The 17,437-nt window shown below is 44.9% G+C and overlaps 1 protein-coding gene across 1 annotated transcript in view; it reads left to right on the top strand.

Moving 5' to 3' along the window:
• The window catches only part of LOC147111207 (calcium/calmodulin-dependent protein kinase type 1-like), a 218,079-nt gene that overhangs the window by 111,731 nt on the left and 88,911 nt on the right, over positions 1 to 17,437 (top strand). Inside the window, exon 3 of the mRNA XM_086001871.1 lies at positions 6,302 to 6,433. Within this exon, the coding sequence (XP_085857997.1) occupies positions 6,302 to 6,433 (132 nt within the window). The remainder of the gene's footprint in view (positions 1 to 6,301; positions 6,434 to 17,437) is intronic.

Here is a 17,437-nt window from a genome sequence, read left to right as displayed (position 1 = left end):
TTATACCCTCAGAATCAAATAATGGGCCATGTGGGCAGCAGCAAAATCCAATGAAGGGACATAGTAAGATAAATCTCCCCTCTTCTGGTTTCTTCTAATTGATGTGACCTTTTCTGACATTTTTGCCTGATCAGATTAAAGTCTAGCCTGGTCTTTTATGATGGGTTTTGACGATTATTCTGCTTATTTAAGTGGTATGCTTAATTGCCTACTTAAATATTTAGCGAAGCCAACTCCTAAGTACCTGCCTTTTTGTGGGAGTGTTGATCTCATCACTCAGATAAGGGATTCTTAACCTGACTGACCAGAGTTTGACATTGGAAAGCTATTTCTCCTTTAACAACACTGCTGTTACAAGTTCAATGCGTGTTATGTAATTCAGCATCAATATTAAAATCATTCGCACCAAAATTTGACTATTCCAGCAGCCTGGTGATCTTTTATTCTGAAATTTGCACTGCTGAGGCCTAAAGGATGATGTAGTAGCAACACCTACACAATTCCTGCTTTCATCTTAGCTCATCACTTGTAGCACGAGCACAGTACAAATGTGCCTTTCTCATGCATATATGTACAAGCGCATAAACGAAGTATAGACATCTGCCTTTGCCTGTGCCATTTGTGTCTCTCTGACTGCCTGACATTCCCATTCTCTCTCTCATTCTCATTCTCCTTCATTCTCTTATTTTCATTCATTATCTCTCTCATTCTTTTTCTCTCTCTCCCTCATTCTCATTTTCTTTCTCATTCATTCATTCATTCATTCATTCATTCATTCATTCATTCATTCACTCATTCATTCATTCATTTTCTCCCCTGCTTTCTCTCCTCCCCACCCCCGCTCGTTCTCTCTCATTTACTTTCTCCCTCATTCTCGTTTTCTTTCTCGCATTCATTCATATTCTCTGTGTTTATAGGCTTACACTTCTTTTAAATACTCCTTCACACTTCTCCCTGATCTATTTCCATCATGTAACTAACTAAAAACCTTTGTGTTAAGTCCTTCTGACTGTTCATTTGGCGAGCTCCTTTGGTAGAATGTGTCTCTGGGGGTGCCAACTTTTTACTTCCAAATTGAACAAACCCCTTGTTTTAATGTTTTAATAGTGCCCAGTGACCCGGAATTTGCGGTCCTGATGATGGCGAACTGGCAGCATTCTCTGTCATTCCGCTTTTGAAACTGAATGCAACTTCAGGATTTAGCACATGTGCAGCGGAGTGTGGAAATCCTGAAGTTGCGGTCTGTCATTCACTGCTACGCTGTGCACCCCTCTCCCCCAGCCCGCGCCCCCCCCCCCCTCCCCAGAGCCGGCAATCAGTGAAATATCTCAAATCATGGAAACTGACAAACTTCGGCTCTTCCGCGGTAATTACGCTGTTAAATACCCCATTAAAGGTTAGACCCTTTTGGATTAGGTGTAACTGGGGCTTTAACAGCGTATTGACCGCTCAACAAAGGTTACGGCCTTGGAAAAACTAATGTTAATTTTGTGCATTGTCAAATTTATCCATTTTAATAAAAACTAAAATTTTTAAGAAACGAATTTAAAAAAAAAGTTTGTTCATCTTTATTTCAGGTTTGCCTTTTCCTCAGGAGAGCCCCAATCTTTGTTTTGCACTCTCTATTTTTAAAAAGTTAGAATTTTAGGAGCTTGCCCACTTCCTAGTTTGTTCTCTGAGAATTCTGCGTTTTGATTGGCTGCCAAGACAGCTTGTTGAGGTCACAGCAGCTCGCGCTAGGGGATCCCCATTAACGTCCGTTGGTTTGAACTCCGTGTTGGAATACCAGAACTTCTCGACACCGAGATTGCAAGATCTTTGTGCGAAGCTCACTTTGGGGCCACGGCGAACGCCTTCGCTTCTCCGCTGACTGCAAATTCCGGGCCATTATCTCTTCAATGCGGCTTCTTCAGATTCAGGTCTGCAGTTTGGCCATGGATTATTTAGTTAGATTTCGCCAAGTTTGTCTGATCACCCTACACAGTGCAGAATGCTCCTTTTGTGTTCTGAGTAACATGGTAGCACTCCATAAAGGTAGAAATTTTAACCCTTTCCTTCTGACAATTCTAGTTCCCTCAACAGGTACGAAAATATGGTTTTATGGAAGTTGCGTAAACTTATTTAAGAGGGTGTTTTTTTTAAAAGCAGAAACTACATTGAAGAGACAAAAATTTGCATTCCTCCCACATAGCCTTGTTAGGACATGAATGAAGCAGTAATCTGTTTGGCATCTACATTTTCTTGGAAAACTTGTTGGAGCCAAATATAAAACTGCCTACTAGCAGGAATGATGGTCGGTTATAATTGGAGTTTCACTTTCAGAACTAAAATACTTAGGCAATTGGGGAAAAAAACCACACAAAAGCAGCGCCTTACTTGTTATTAAGACAGCTTTGTGAACAAAGGAAAAGCCATTTTATGGAGCATCCACATTGACTGCTCAAAACGAGCTAGAAGAATGAAGTGATCAGTTGGGGTCAGTATAGATGTAGTAATGCAACATATCTCCATGATCCTATGTTAAACATGAGGCCCAGGGGTATATGGATTTGAATGCTGGCAATAGATTTCTCCAGCTGTTTTGTCCCTCACTCAGACAGAGGTGGATAGAACATTAACAAGGTGGCGTGGCACCAAACTCATTATAAATCAGCTCCTTTTATTGTACATCTTGAATCGTCAGCCTGAGTAACCAGCACTGTCCCTCCCTGTGGAATACAATTTCTTTGCATCACTGCTACACAATTCATTTTACTGCTTTGGCATTCCCCATGGATTGCTTTCTGGAGCGGTTTGAGATGGAGCAAGAGTGAAGACCGCCCCACCCCACCCCCTTCCCTTCATTCAGAAATTGAAGGTTTTTTTTTGTCCGACCATTGGAAATAATATTTTATCTTAAACCCATGAATCGAAGGCATCCTACACAGTACAGGACACTACAAACAGTGGCACAGGAGTAGGCCGTGGCTGATCTATATCTCAACCCCATCTACCTGACCTGGCCCCAGAACCCTTGGTGCCCTTGCCTAACAATCTATCAATCTTGGGTGCGCGCTGCGTGCGCAGTGCTGACCTTGCAAGCAAGTACACCCTTGTATTGCTCTGTGGCAAGAGTTTGAATTCGCCCCTACATGACCAGGTTACTGTGCATTTATGCATTTGAAATATTTATGTTCTCAGACATGCAGCTCGCAATTTGAAACTTGCTGTGGGTCAGATAACCAAATTGGTGTTTTAAGAGCTGTGACCAGCACAAATGGGAGGACAAGCAACGGCAATCCACCCAGCCCATCGAGGGCACTTGATATCAATAATTCAGATCGAAAGTAAAACGCAATATTTGTAATCAAAACATTTTGGAATTTAATCAGCAAACACATTTTGGAAAGTACAAATTGAATATTTTAAGTGAATACATGCTTTTTGGACTGTTTTTAGAAAGTACAATGCTAAAAGGAGTTCACGTACCCAATGAGCTGCATCGTCTGTGCCCCCACCCCCTTTGGAGCTTTGCTCAGTTGTCAGTATGTGACTTTTTTTGAAACTGAAGGTGTGTTCTATGATGCTGCCATTGAAGAGAGGATCAGTGCTCCCTGTGCCCAACGTGGAAAAGACACATTTGCTGCACTAGAATTGCAGCATGCCAGTTTTATTGGGTTTAAGGCAAGGAATTCATCTTTCAAGGAGTAATTATTTGGTGTCATTCTAAAAACAGGAAACTTATATCAAAATAAAAGGGAAGGCGTCATCCATACTGCCTGAAGTGGTGGTATCACAATCAATTCCACTTTCCTTGCATTAATTACTTTTTCTATTTAAAGATATTTACACTTCTGCTGGTTGGGGATTCTAGGACTAGGGGGCATAGTCTAAAAATTAGAGCCAGAACTTTCAGGAGTAAAATTAGGGAAACACTCCTACACACAGGGTGGCAGAAGTTTGGAACTCTCTTCCGCAAACGGCAATTGATGCTGGGTCAATTGTTAATTTTAAATTTGAGATTGATGGCTTTTTTGTTAACCAAAGGTTTTAAGAGATATGGACCAAAGGCGGGTATATGGAGTTAGATCACTGGTCAGCCATGATCTCATTGAATGGCGGAACAGGATCAATGGCCTACTCCTGTTCCTACACAGCAATTTTCCCCACTATCACCACCACTGTGCAACAGTAGGATGATTGTTCTCGGTTGCTCTCTGATTAAAGCGGAAAGCAGATTTGCTTCAGGTCGGAGGGAAATTAAATGGAATTGGCCAGATGCTGTCCAGCTGTGAAGGAGGGTTAACCACATCCAGACTGCCCCTATCCCCTGTCCCCTGTATTTAAATGAATGGTATTGATACCAGCTTATTATGCACTGGTCTTCATCCCAGTTCAGAGAAGACTCTTCCAGGACCCACCAAAGACTGATCAGGATTTTATCACTGGAATGTCCATTAGGTGAAAGACTCAAGCCCTTGACTTCAAATACTGCAATTCCTGTAGTAGGAAACTACCTGGCCAATGACATAGAGTAAACCTGAGGTCCCAGAGATTCCCTGAAAATTAGAAAGGCAATTGCAGTTTTTACTGTGTGACGCATCGGTTTAATCTTTCATGGTACTGACAGCTTCATTGCACAGTCTACTTTTAACACTAGTCTGTCACAAAGAGCCAGAAGGTACTTTTTAAATGAGTGCATTAGATTCTGGATATTATTGCAGGAGACACTTGTTAGTTTATAATGAGCATTTCAGGATGTTTTATGCTGCAATGGTGGCAGCCAAGCAAATTTATAGCCCATTTCAACATGAGATGTAGATGTGAGTTACTCGTAATTATAAATACTGTAGATGGGACAAACATTAATGGGAGCCAGTATTGTGTGTGTGTAAATTCGTGTAGTACTCTGACTACTTCTAAGCTTGCTCTACAGCTGTATGGCAGTGTCCACTCTCAATCAACATGATCGCTCCTTTACAATCATGTATCTGCTAATGGGATGTTGGTACAGTAGAGTTGCATTAATCAGTTTGCCTGGTTATATATACACAGTCTAGATTTACTGTTTGCAATATTGGCGTACAAAAGCCCAGCGCCCTTTTATGACATTCCTCTCTACTACAGCGTTGCCCGTTTGTCTGCTAATGTCAACAAACAATTTCCATGCCTGTATCTTAACCACACCTCTTCTACTGTCACAATGAAGGTTAGGCAACTGTCTGTTGGTGTTTACACAACTGCAGAGAGGTTGGGTAATTCTCTCTTCATATTACACTTGCGGTATGTGAACTTGCAAATGTAAACATAAACTCATTATTTTGCAGGTCATTTTGCTCCTGAAGGTTGTGATTCATGTTGGGTTCCAGCAGCTCGGGTGCGACCATTTTGTAATGTGTGAATGGACCGGTGGGGTCTTTGGGCTATTCAACTGTGGGATGTCATAACAGCCCAATTACCCAGCAGACATGCAAATATACTTTTCAGCAGGAATCACCTGAGTAATGATCAGGGTCGGAACCTTTCTTTGGGTCTTGCCCCAGGGTCACTGAAGCTAATTGTAGTGCCCCCACCGTTGCTTATGTAGGAAGGGGGATTGTGGCTTGCCGCAGCTTCTTTCATTCATTCAGCCTGCCAGCTGCAAGGCTGTCTCATACAATCGTACAGCACCGAAGGAGGCCATTTGGCCGACTCTTTGAAAGAGCTATCCAATTAATCCCACTCCTCTGCTCTTTCCCCATAGCCCTGCAAATGTTTCATTTCCAAATTTATATCCAATTCCCTTTTGAAAGTTGCTAATGAATCTGCTTCCACCACCCTTTCAGGCAGCAGATTCCGGATCCCAACAAATGGCTGCATACAAAAAAAAAAAAAATTCTCCTCCTCCTCCTCCCTGGTCCTTTTGCAATTATCTTTAATCTGTGTCCTCTGGTTACCAACCCTCCTGTCAGTGGAAGCGGCCACTTGCCTTACTTCCAGAATTGTATAATTTCCCATTATCCTGTAGGCTCTCCACAGGAGATTTCCTTCAGGTTATTAGATCATCCAGGCAGTGCCCAATGTCCCTTGTAATAGTGTCCAAGTACCTTTCATAAGTCACCTGCTTGGCATTGATGCTTATACACCCCTTGCTTGAATGTGGCACTCACGCCTCATGATTGGGCGCTTTAATTGGGTGAGTTTTCTGTTGGCTGGATGGCTAACTAGGGTCTTGTTCGGATTCTTTGTATTTTATCCTGTAACACGATAGTGTGTCAACCAATGATTGATCGATGCTGTATAGCAGTAAAGTGCTAACGTGCCGGCCTTCTGTTCTTTTCAGGGGTGCGTTCTCTGAAGTGGTCCTCGCCGAGGAGAAGCGGACTCAGAAACTGGTCGCTATTAAATGTATCCCCAAGAAAGCTCTGGAGGGAAAGGAGAACAGCATTGAGAATGAGATTGCTGTCCTTAGGAAGTAAGTAGTGAGGAATGTGTAAGTATAGGAAAATGAAAATGAGGGGGGGAGGACTGACCTGTTTCCAATTACAGTCCAGTTGAAAGAAATGTGTTCCTCTGCCAATTATAATCCTGATCCAAGAATGAACAATCTTGGCAAATTAATTATTTTGTACATTTACCAGGATTAAACTGTCGAGGTCTGTTTGTTTTCATTCGACTGAGTAAAAGGTGGCCTTTTAACACTTGGTCTAAAAAACAACTATCGTTTGAATTTTTCCATTTACAGTACTTGGAGAGTGTTGCAGAGTTTTTCCAGATAGCTTGCTGCTGCTGCTTAATTTGCTCTTCATTGTAAAAAGATATCGACAAATAGATACTTGCAAAATCTTACCAGTGGCGGGCTTTGGTATGGAGGGAGTCGGTTGCAGTGGAGCAGTTTTTACACAGAGTACTACATTGCCACTTGCCTGTAACTCATTTAGTGGGTCCCACCCTAGCTGTAAAATATGTATGGCTAGCAGTCATCCAGTCAAAATGTGGTTCAATGTCCTTCGGGGTTATCCTAACAGTGTCAGTTTGACAACACATTCACTGCGCTGTGTTAGTCTAGCTATTTTGGCATTACTGTAAACGTATGGGTGTTGTCAATGGTGCAGCATTACTGTATCCTGTTATGTTGCCATGGCATTCGATGGCCCAATCTTCCTCTTGTTCTTCAGTGCGTTGTTTTGTAAGTAGTTATAGCTGAAATCATCACAATGGGGGTGGGTCTTGCCAAAGTCTTTCAGGACCATAGAGGACCATACTGATACTAACACTGCAGCAAGTATTTTCTACATTAAAGGTGTTGTATAAATGCAAGTTGTTTAAACCCACGAATTTTTGAACTGTTTATTTTAATTTGGACTAGAGATGTGGGCGAAACTGCCAAGGCCGCATTTATTGTGCATCCTTAGTTGCTCGGAGGAGATGGTGGTGGGCTTTCTCCTTGAACCACTGCAGTCCTTGTGGTGATGGTGCTCCCATGATGGTAGGGAATGCCAAGATTTTGACCCAAACCTTTAGGAAAGCTTACAGGACAAGTAGAATTTGTCACCTCCTGCTGGCACTTGCACATGTACATGAAATCAGAGAATTAAAGTTGAGCATTTCTGTGACATAATTACTTGTCTTGAGTGCTCGATGTGGCCACCTGCTATACTCCGTTACTTAACGTGGGACTTGAAGCACCTTCCTACCCATCCCAAGTCAGGATTCCCCCTGTTACCTATTTCTTCACATGGTAAATTCTTCCCTGAGTTATTGTCTCACCGGGTATTTGGCTGAATTTTGCAACAATGGAGATTTCTGATCTTGTATATTCCCTAATGTATATTCCTGAAGGGCATAACTGCCAGACTGGGCCTGTGGCAGGTGGTGAGAAAACCCAGGAGGAGAAAAACCTACTTGACCTCGTCCTCACCTGTCACAGATGCATCTGTCCATGACAGCATTGGTAGCAGTGACCTCCGCACAGTCATTGTGGAGACAAAGTCCCGTCTTCACACTGAGGACAGACACTCTCATGTTGTGTGGCACTACCACCATGCCAGATGGGATAGATTCATAATGGGTCTAGCAGCTCAAAACTAGGCATCCATGAGGTGCTGTGGACCATCAGCAGTAGCGGAATTGTATTCCATCACAATCTGTAACCTCATGGCCCGGCATATCCCTCACTCTACCATTACCATCAAGCCTGGTTCAATGAGGAGTGTGGAAGAGGATGCCAGGAGCAGCACCAGGTGTATCTAAAAATGAGGTGCCAATCTGGGGAAGCTGCAACACAGGACTACATGCATGCTAAACAACAGAAGCAGCATGCTATGGACAGAGCTAAGCGTTCCCACAATCGACGGATCCGATCAAAGCTCTGCAGTCCTGCCACATCCAGTCGTGAATGGTGGTGGACCATTAAACAACTAACTGGAGGGGGAGGCTTCATGAATATCCCCATCCTCCATGATGGTGGAGCCCAGCACGTGAGTGCAAAAGACAAGGCTGAAGCGATTGCAACCATCTTCAGCCAGTAGTGCCGAGTGCATGATCCATATCGGCCTCCTCCTGCGGTCCCCACAATCACAGAAGCCAGTCTTCAGCCAGTTCGATTCACTCCACATGATATCAAGAACCTGCTGAGTGCACTGGATACTCTCCATCAGCAAAGTGATAGAAGGTGTCATCGACAGTGCTATCAGGCAGCACTTACTCACCAATAACCTGCTCACTGATGCTCAGTTTGGGTTTCGCCAGGACCACTCGGCTCCAGACCTCATTACAGCCTTGGTCCAAACATGGACAAAAGAGCTGAATTCCAGAGGTGAGGTGAGAGTGATTGCCCTTGACATCAAGGCAGCATTTGACCGAGTGTGGCATCAAGGAACCCTAGTAAAACTGAAGTCAATGGGAATCTGGGAAAACTCTCCACTGGCTAGAGTTGTACCTAGCACAAAGGAAGATGGTTGTGGTTGTTGGAGGAAAATCAGCTCAGCCCCAGGACATCGCTGCAGGAGTTCCTCAGGGCAGTGTCCTAGGCCCAACCATCTTCAGCTGCTTCATCAATGACCTTCCCTCCATCATAAGGTCAGAAGTGGGGATGTTTGCTGATGACTGCACAGTGTCCAGTGCCATTCACAACTCCTCAGATAATGAAGCAATCCATGCCTGCATGCAGCAAGCCCTGGACAACATTCAGGCTTGGGCTGGCAAGAAACATTCACACCACACAATGCCTGGCAATGACTATCTCCAACAAGCGCGAGTCTAACCACCATCCCTTGATATTCAATGGTGTTACCATCGCTGAATCCCCACCATCAACAGTCTGGGAGGGTCGCCATTGACCAGAAACTTAACTGGATCAGCCACATAAATACTATGTCAACAAGAGCAGGTCAGAGGCTGGATATTCTGCAGTGAGTGTCTCACCTCCTGACTCCCCAAAGCCTTTTCACCATCTACAAGGCACAAGTCAGGAGTGTGATGGAATACTCTCCACTTGCCTGGATGAGTGCAGCTCCAACACTCAAGAAGCTCGACACCATCCAGGACAAAGCAGCTTGCTTGATTGGCACCCCATCTACCACCTTAAACATTCACTCCCTCCACCACCGGTGTACCGTGGCTGCTGTGTGTACCATCTACAAGATGCACTGCAGCAACTCGCCAAGGCTTCTTCGGCAGCACCTCCCAAACCCACAACCTCTACCACCTAGAAGGACAAGGGCAGCATGTGCATGGGAACACGATCACCTGCAAGTTCCCCTCCAAGTTGCACACCATCCTGACTTGGAAGTTTATTGCCATTCTTTCATCGTCCCTGTGTCAAAATCGTGGAACTCCCTACCTAACAGCACTGTGGGAGCACCTTTGCCACACAGACTGCAACAGTTCAAGAAGGCGGCACACCACCATCTTCTCGAGGGCAATTAGGGATGTGCAATAAATGCTGGCCTTGCCAGCGACGCCCACATCCCATGAACAAAAAAAAACATCGAAGATTCGGAAATCCCGCCTCTACCATACTCAACTGGATACTGTAAGAGTGGCAGGTAGTAGTGCAGAATTTACAGGTGGGTGAGGTAAGCAGTGAGGGATTTTCCCATTTGAGCGATTGAGTGGTTGAGGAGTATTCTTGCCTAGGGGATGGTGGAAGGGAAGGTAGGATTGTAAAATGGAAGAGAATGTGGGATGTTTTGAGGAATGGACATATGTAGAGGGATTTCAGAGATGCAGAGAGGAAATCATGAAGATTGTGGAGAGGACAGGCAAGATCGAAGATTGCATAGGATTACATAGGATATATAGCACAAGAACAGGCCATTCGGCCCAAACTGTCTATGCCGGCATTTATGATCCACATGAGCATCCTCCCATCTTTCCTCATCTAAATCTCTCAGCATAACCCTCTTCCTTTTCCCTCATATGCTTATCTAACCGCCCCTTAAATGCATCTATACTATTCGCTTCAACCACTCCCTGTGGTAGCGAGTTCCACATTCTCACCACTCTCTGGGTAAAGAAGTTTCTTCTGAATCCCCTATTGGATTTCTTGGTGACTATCTTAGATTGATGGCCTCTAGTTTTGGTCTTCCCCACAAGTGGAAACGTTCTCTCTCTATACAATCAAAATTTTTCATAATTTTAAAGACCTCTATTAGGTCACCCCTCAGCCTTTTTTCAAGAGAAAGGAGACCCAGCCTGTTCATCCTTTCCTGATAGGTATACCCTCGCATTTCTGTTACCGTCCTTGTAAATCTTCTCTGCACCCTCTCCAGTGCCTCCATATCCTTTTTATAATCTGGCGACCCTGTGGAGTTGGCGACTTTGGAGGCGAAGACTGAGTGAGGTCTGTTCTGGAAAATCCACATCGCTTTCCAAACCTTGAAAAGTTATTTGCATTTTGTTTGGAGTAAAATGATCTTCCACACTAATAATTAGCATGTTACTGTAGAAAAGGAAATGTGATGTGAACAACTTATTATCTAGAATCTTCTACTCTATTATGTATCCAGAGACATGGTAAGAATGTGTGTGGTGAGAGGGACAGAGATGCAGAGCAAGACACAGTACTGCCGTCTGAACTGGTTCGGGACAGCTATTTTAAATGTGGACATTTCGTTTTTGCTTGTTGCTGCTCCACGGGTATCAATGTGCAAAAGTCAACTCGATGCCATTGCACCAGATGGCGGCAAGAACTGGCTTAATAAATAGACAGATTGGAATGATGAGATTCATCGATTAGCCCTTTGAAGGACAGAATAACAGGGAATGAGGTTATCAGCAGTTTCAGATCCTTATTGACCTACAGATTATTTAATAAGTGATAGTTGACTGGCGGTGAGCCAGAAGGCAATAACCCAGAAGGCACTAACCAAGACAAATGGTTATGATGTCATTGTACGTGGTGGTATTGATTTGTACTTTAAATTTAGACGAATATGTTTCTAACCATCAATTCTCTCGACCCCTCCTCTGTCTCTAATATGTCACACTGCTTGTCCGACATCCAGTACTGGGTGAGCACAAATTTTCTCCCAACTGAATATTGGGAAGACTGCAGCTATTGCCTTGGGTCCCCGCCACGTACTCCATTCCCTAGCCACCGCCTGCATCTCTCTCCCTGGCAACTGTCTGAGGCTGAACCAGACTCTTCACAACCTTGGTGTCGTATTTGACCCGAGATGAGCGTATGACCACATCTGTGCCATCACCAAGACCGCCTACTTCCACCTCTGTAACATCGCCCTTGCCTCAGCTCATCATCTGCTGAAACTCTCATCCATGCCTTTTTTACCTCTAGACTTGACTATTCCAATGCGCTCCTGGCTGGCCTATTTTCCACCCTCCATAAACTTCAGCTCATTCAAAACTCTGCTGCCCGTATTGTAACTCGCACCAAGTCCCGTTCGCCCATCACCCCTGTGCTCACTGACCTTCATTGGCTCCCGGTTTGGCAACCGCTCGATTTTATAATATTAAAAAAAAATTAAAAAAAAATTCTCATCCTTGTTTTCAAATCTCTCCATGGCATCGCCCCTCACTATCTCTGTAACCTCCTCTAGCCCTACAACCATCTGAGATTTCAGCACCCCTCCAATTCTGGCCTTTTGTGCATCCCAATTCTAATCGCTTCACCATTGGCGGCCGTGCCTTCAGCTGCCGAGGCCGTAAGCTCTGGAATTTCCTCCCTCAACCTCTCCACTGTGCTGTCCTTCTTTACGACGCTCCTTAAAACTTACCTCTTTGACCAAGCTTTTGTCATCTGTCCTAATACAGGAAACTTTTTTTTATCCGGGACCGACGTGGTGCCGGTTCATCAAAAATTCCGGATAACCGAACGCTATAGTAAAAGATACGGAGCTGAGAGCTCCGTATAAAGCAACAAACCCTGTTGCTTAGCAACAGGTTCAAAACAATGGCCACAAGTTGCAAGCGTCTCTGTAGCTTAGCAACAGCTGCAGCCACACCCTTGCACAGCAACAGATGGAGGAAGGCAAGTAATAAAAGTTACCTGAACCTACTCCTGAATTTTGCCGGTTAACCGAGATTTCCGGTTATTTAGGTGCCGGTAAATCGAAAGTTTCCTGTACTGCCTTATCTGGCTTGGTGTCAAATTTTGTTTGATAACGCTCCTGTGAATCGTCTTGGGGCGTTTTACTACGTTAGTGGCATTCTATAAATGCCAGTAGTAGTTGTTGTTGTTGTTGCAATGAAGCTTATAGTTTATCTTTCAGTCTTTTTAAATGTTTTTGCCACACAACAGGTGTAATGGTAGTGAGAGGATCAAATGATGAAGGTGCTTAAGCCAAAGGTCACGTGATGTCTGTGCTTTCAGCTTCTATGTCTCAGTATAATGCTACAGGGGCACTCTGGAAAGCCGGAACTGTGGCTGGGGATACTTGGCATTGGAGGTGGGCCTGTGGTACTGTGGTTGTGGGTTCAAGTCCCACTCCAGAGACTTGAGCACAAAAATCTAGGCTGACACTCCCAGTGCAGTTCTGAGGGAGTGCTGCACTGTCGGAGGTGCCGTCTTTCGGGTGAGACGTTAAACCGAAGCCCCTTCTGCCCTCTCGGGTGGATGTAAAAGATCCTATGGCATTATTTTGAAGACAAACAGGGGAGTTATCCCCAGTGTCCTGGCCTATATTTATCCCTCAATCAACATTACTTTAAAAAAAAAAAAAAAACAATTATCTGGTCATTAACACCTTGCTTTTTGTGGGAGCTTGCTGTGCGCAAATTGGCTGCTGCGTTTCCCACATTACAACAGTCACATTACTTCATTGGCTGTAAAGCGCTTTGGGTCGTCCGACGGTCATGAAAGGCGCTATATAAATGCAAGTCTGTCTTTTACTGGGCTTTCTGTGAGCTGTGGAGCTGGAGTGCTGGATATTCTGTTTTGATCAAAGTTTGTGTGGAATGGTAGACCATTGAAATTCTGCTCTTTAACAAAGAATGTATACTTCGGGAATAGCTTGTGCCTGTGAACAGCATCAGCTGAAGGTAATGTCCTAATCATTTTTTTTATGCTGTCTTAAATTATAGTCTCCAAAGAGTGAATGCTGAATATCGTACCAGGTAATAATGGGATGTGCATGCGAAATGAGGTTCTGTTTAAAGTCTGAAGGGAACGGATCACTGTAATGCTCTATTATTTGCTTGTGGTTAGGAAACATTGCAATGGCAAGTTTAAGGATATTTTAGTGGATTTAATTTCAAATTTTATTTCTTTTTTAAAATCCCTCTTAAATGTTCAATAAAGGAAAACTAATGTTCTTGTGAGCTTGGTTACCTGCCAGAAGTGTGCTCTGTTTTACATAGAAACATAGAAGATAGGAGCAGGAGTAGGCCATTTGGCTCTTCGAGCCTGCTCCGCCATTCAGTGAGATCATGGCTGATCATCCAAATTCAGTACCCTGTCCCTGCCTTCTCCCCATATCTCTTGACCCCTTTAGCCTTAAGAAATATATCCAACTCTTTCTTGAATATATTGGCCTCCACCGCCTTCTGTGGCAGAGAATTCCACAGGTTCACCACTCTCTGGATGAAGAAATTCCTCCTCATTTCAGCCCTAAATGGCTTACCCCTTACCCCTTATCCTTAGACTATGACCCCTGGTTCTGGACTCCCCGGCCATCAGAAACATCCTTCCTGCATCTAGTCTGTCCAGGCCTGACAGAATTTTATAGGTTTCGATGAGATCCCCTCTCAATCTTCTAAACTCCAGTGAGTATAAGCCCAATCGACCCAATCTCTCCTCATATGTCATTCCTGCCATCCCAGGTATCAGCCTGGTGAATCTTCGCTGCACTCCTTCCATGGCAAGAACGTCCTTCCTCAGGTAAGGCGACCAAAACTGCACACAATACTCAAGGTGCGGTCTCACCAAGGCCCTGTACAACTGTAGCAAGACAGCCTTGTTCCTGTACTCGAACCCTCTTGCTACGAAGGCCAACATACCATTACTGAACATGTGTTTTGTGTTGGGGGTGGGGGGGGGGGGGGGATGTAGGAAAGGAGGAAGATTTTTGGAAACCAAATTTCCAGGGCAGTGCATTTTTTCAGCATTGTGTTGTGCCTCCTCACAATGTGCCTGTCTTTCAATACTTGGAATGGCTAGTTTGATGGTGTATTGGAGATGTTTAGCAACAGCTGGAGCCCCATTGCTGGGTAAATGACTTTCCCACCTCTATTTACTCATTCACTTATGCATGGGCGAGGTTAGCGGAAGCATCTTCTCTTAGCACGGCAGCTGAGTATCCGACTCAGAGTTGCCAAACCTTGCAATCCTCATCGGGTCTCTCAATGCAGCAGCCAGTCAAGAGTTACAAGGTTACGACAAAGCAGGAGAGGTAGAGGTCAATTGTTTTTAATCGCTACATTTCACATGAATTGCAAACATTAGGAAATTTGCAAATGTTGACAACACTGCAGACGTTCCATTTGGTAAACCGTAAAAATAAATTGTGTGTGTGTGAATTGAGAGCACAAAAGGAGGCCATTTGGTCCATCAAGCCTTTGCTAGTGCTAGCCTTTCAACTGGGGGCTGTATTGCCCAGTCTCCTGTCCCTGAACCTTTATTTATATGGAAAACCGAGTCGGAATAAATGGGTCATTTTCCGGTTGGCAAATTGTAATTAGTAGGGTGCCACAGGGATCAGTGCTGGGGCCTCAACTATTTACACTCTAGTTTAATGATAAGGGAGTCTAGGGCTATGGGGAGTGGGCAGGGAAGTGGAGTGGAGGCCAAGATCAGATCAGCCATGATCTTATTAAATGGCGGAGCAGGCTCGAGGGGCCAAATAGCCTACTCCTGCTCCCAATTCTTATGTTTTATTCCTTTTTAAATCCAGTTCCCTTTTTTAAATGATGTTATAGTCTCTGCCTCAATAGCCACTTGTATGAAAGCATTCCACCTTTTCATCACCCAATGCAAAAACGATTCTTCTAATCTGCCCCTTCATTCTTATGATGCTGACTGTGTGTTGCCTTGCTGTGAAATTTGCCAATCGGTGGCAAGTCTATAATTATTCCCCTCAAAATGTTTCATACTTTTGAAAACCTTGATTAGATCCTCCCCTGTAACACACTCTTCCAGTAGGGATAAAACATTTTTTGAAGCTTTCTCCATAATTATAACCTCTCGTTGCTGTTATCATTGCAGTAAGCTTTTCCGTGGCGCTAATGTCCTTCCTATAATGAGGTGCCCAGAATTTATTCCAGCTGCAGTCTAAGCAACGTCTTGTACCAATTCAACATTTTATATTAATGGCCCTTTGCTTAAAACCCAGAATCTCATTTGACTTTTTTTTGTAAATTGTACTCCCAGTTTTAACGATCTAACTCTCTGCACTCTCGAATCTCCTTATGCTGTAGTTTCCCCCAAAATGTACTACAGTACTTCACATTTCTCTGCAATGAACTGCATCTGCATAGAGTTGCATCGAAATTACAACATGGAAACAGGCCATTCAGCCCAACCAGTCCATGTTTGTGTTTATCCTCGACATGAGCAATAGCCCGAATTCCATAAGATCGCCCTGTTCCCCATATCCTATTAGTTCCCTTTCCTTCAACCACCTATTTAACCTATTCTTAAATATTGACATCGGCCTAGAAATTCGGTTGGCAGCGCCAGCGATTAGCATCTAAAGAGCCTGAGAATTGGGGCGTTACCCAATTTTCGGGCGGGCGCAGTGAATATAGCGCCACCTCCCATATTGAGTATCCTTTTAGCGCCGGCGCTAACTCTCTGCGCGCGCCCGCGGGCGCAGGCAAATCATGACGCCATTTCAGTGTGCAACGCCTTCTTGGCGCCCCGGACCGGATATTCGGTGGCGCCCGCAACCTTTCCGCCTGGCGCTATTAGTGACAGTTGGATGGAGTGTTCCCAGGCCCTTCTCGGACTCGGGGGGCGCTATTTAAAGGGGACAGCACTAGTATAAAAGCTGCAGCCATTTGTGCTGGCCATTCTGATCGTTGCTGGAGAGAGTTGCTGACCTTCTGTTGGACAGTACTTTTCTCATTGAGCCTTCGGAGGCACTGGCACTGGCAGCTTGAGGGTCCGGCTCCCGAGCTGGTGATGCAGCATCTGAAAGCAGGGAGGTGAAGAGTGGCTTTAGCAAAAGGACAGCTTGGCAGCAAGGGATGCCAGATTGCGGCAAGGCTATGACTTGGGTCCACAGTGAGAAAGCATGCTGGCGGGGGGAACAAGTGGAAGGAGACAGTTGTAAAAGGTGAGAACCTTACCGTCGCTGTCGACAATGGGGTCGGCAGCTGCAGTGGTTACAGGACCACTCAGACATCCTCCAAGAATCTGGTGGACTCTCTCAGAAATCACAGAAACCCCACAGTGCAGATAGAGGCCATTTCGGCCCATTGAGCCTGCACCGACACATATCCCACCCGATCCCCGTAACCCCTACACCAACACATATCCCACCCTATCCCCTTAACCCCACGTATGTAATCCCCCTAACACTAAGGATTAATTTATCATAGCCAATCAACCTAACCCGCACATCCTCGAGATCCGTGAGAGCGACCACTTGTGGAGGTCCTTCACCGGTGTGAAGCTGGTCTTTGCCAATCCTCGCCAGCTTGGATTGCTGGGGAAAGGAGGGGAAGTTATGTTACATGATGCCCTGAGTGATCATCTCATGCCCCCCATGGTGCAAGAGCCCTTACATGATGCCTTGAGTCAAATGTGCATGTGTGTGCCCAGAAAGGGCCATGGGTGCTTGCTGGCAGATGGCCAATGGGGCACAGCCCACCCTGTAGCCATAAAGTCAGGTGCAAATGAAGGGATGCAGAAGTTTGCAGAAACAACACTCGCCCTCACGACCCGAGTGAGGTCGTTGAATTTCTTTCTGCATTGGACAGGGCTCCTGGTCACCATGCTGCTGGAGTTGACCCCCTGGCATACATCCCTCCAAGCTCGTCGGTAGTCCTTATGATTCGGCCTCCTGCCATTGTCTGG

This window comes from Somniosus microcephalus, chromosome 11 (assembly GCF_052327205.1).
Source record: "Somniosus microcephalus isolate GS21.2 chromosome 11, FLI_Smic_1.0, whole genome shotgun sequence".
Classification (NCBI taxonomy): domain Eukaryota; kingdom Metazoa; phylum Chordata; class Chondrichthyes; order Squaliformes; family Somniosidae; genus Somniosus; species Somniosus microcephalus.
The sequence above is the reverse complement of the archived record's forward strand: the minus strand, read 5'-3'. Positions and strand labels throughout refer to the sequence as shown.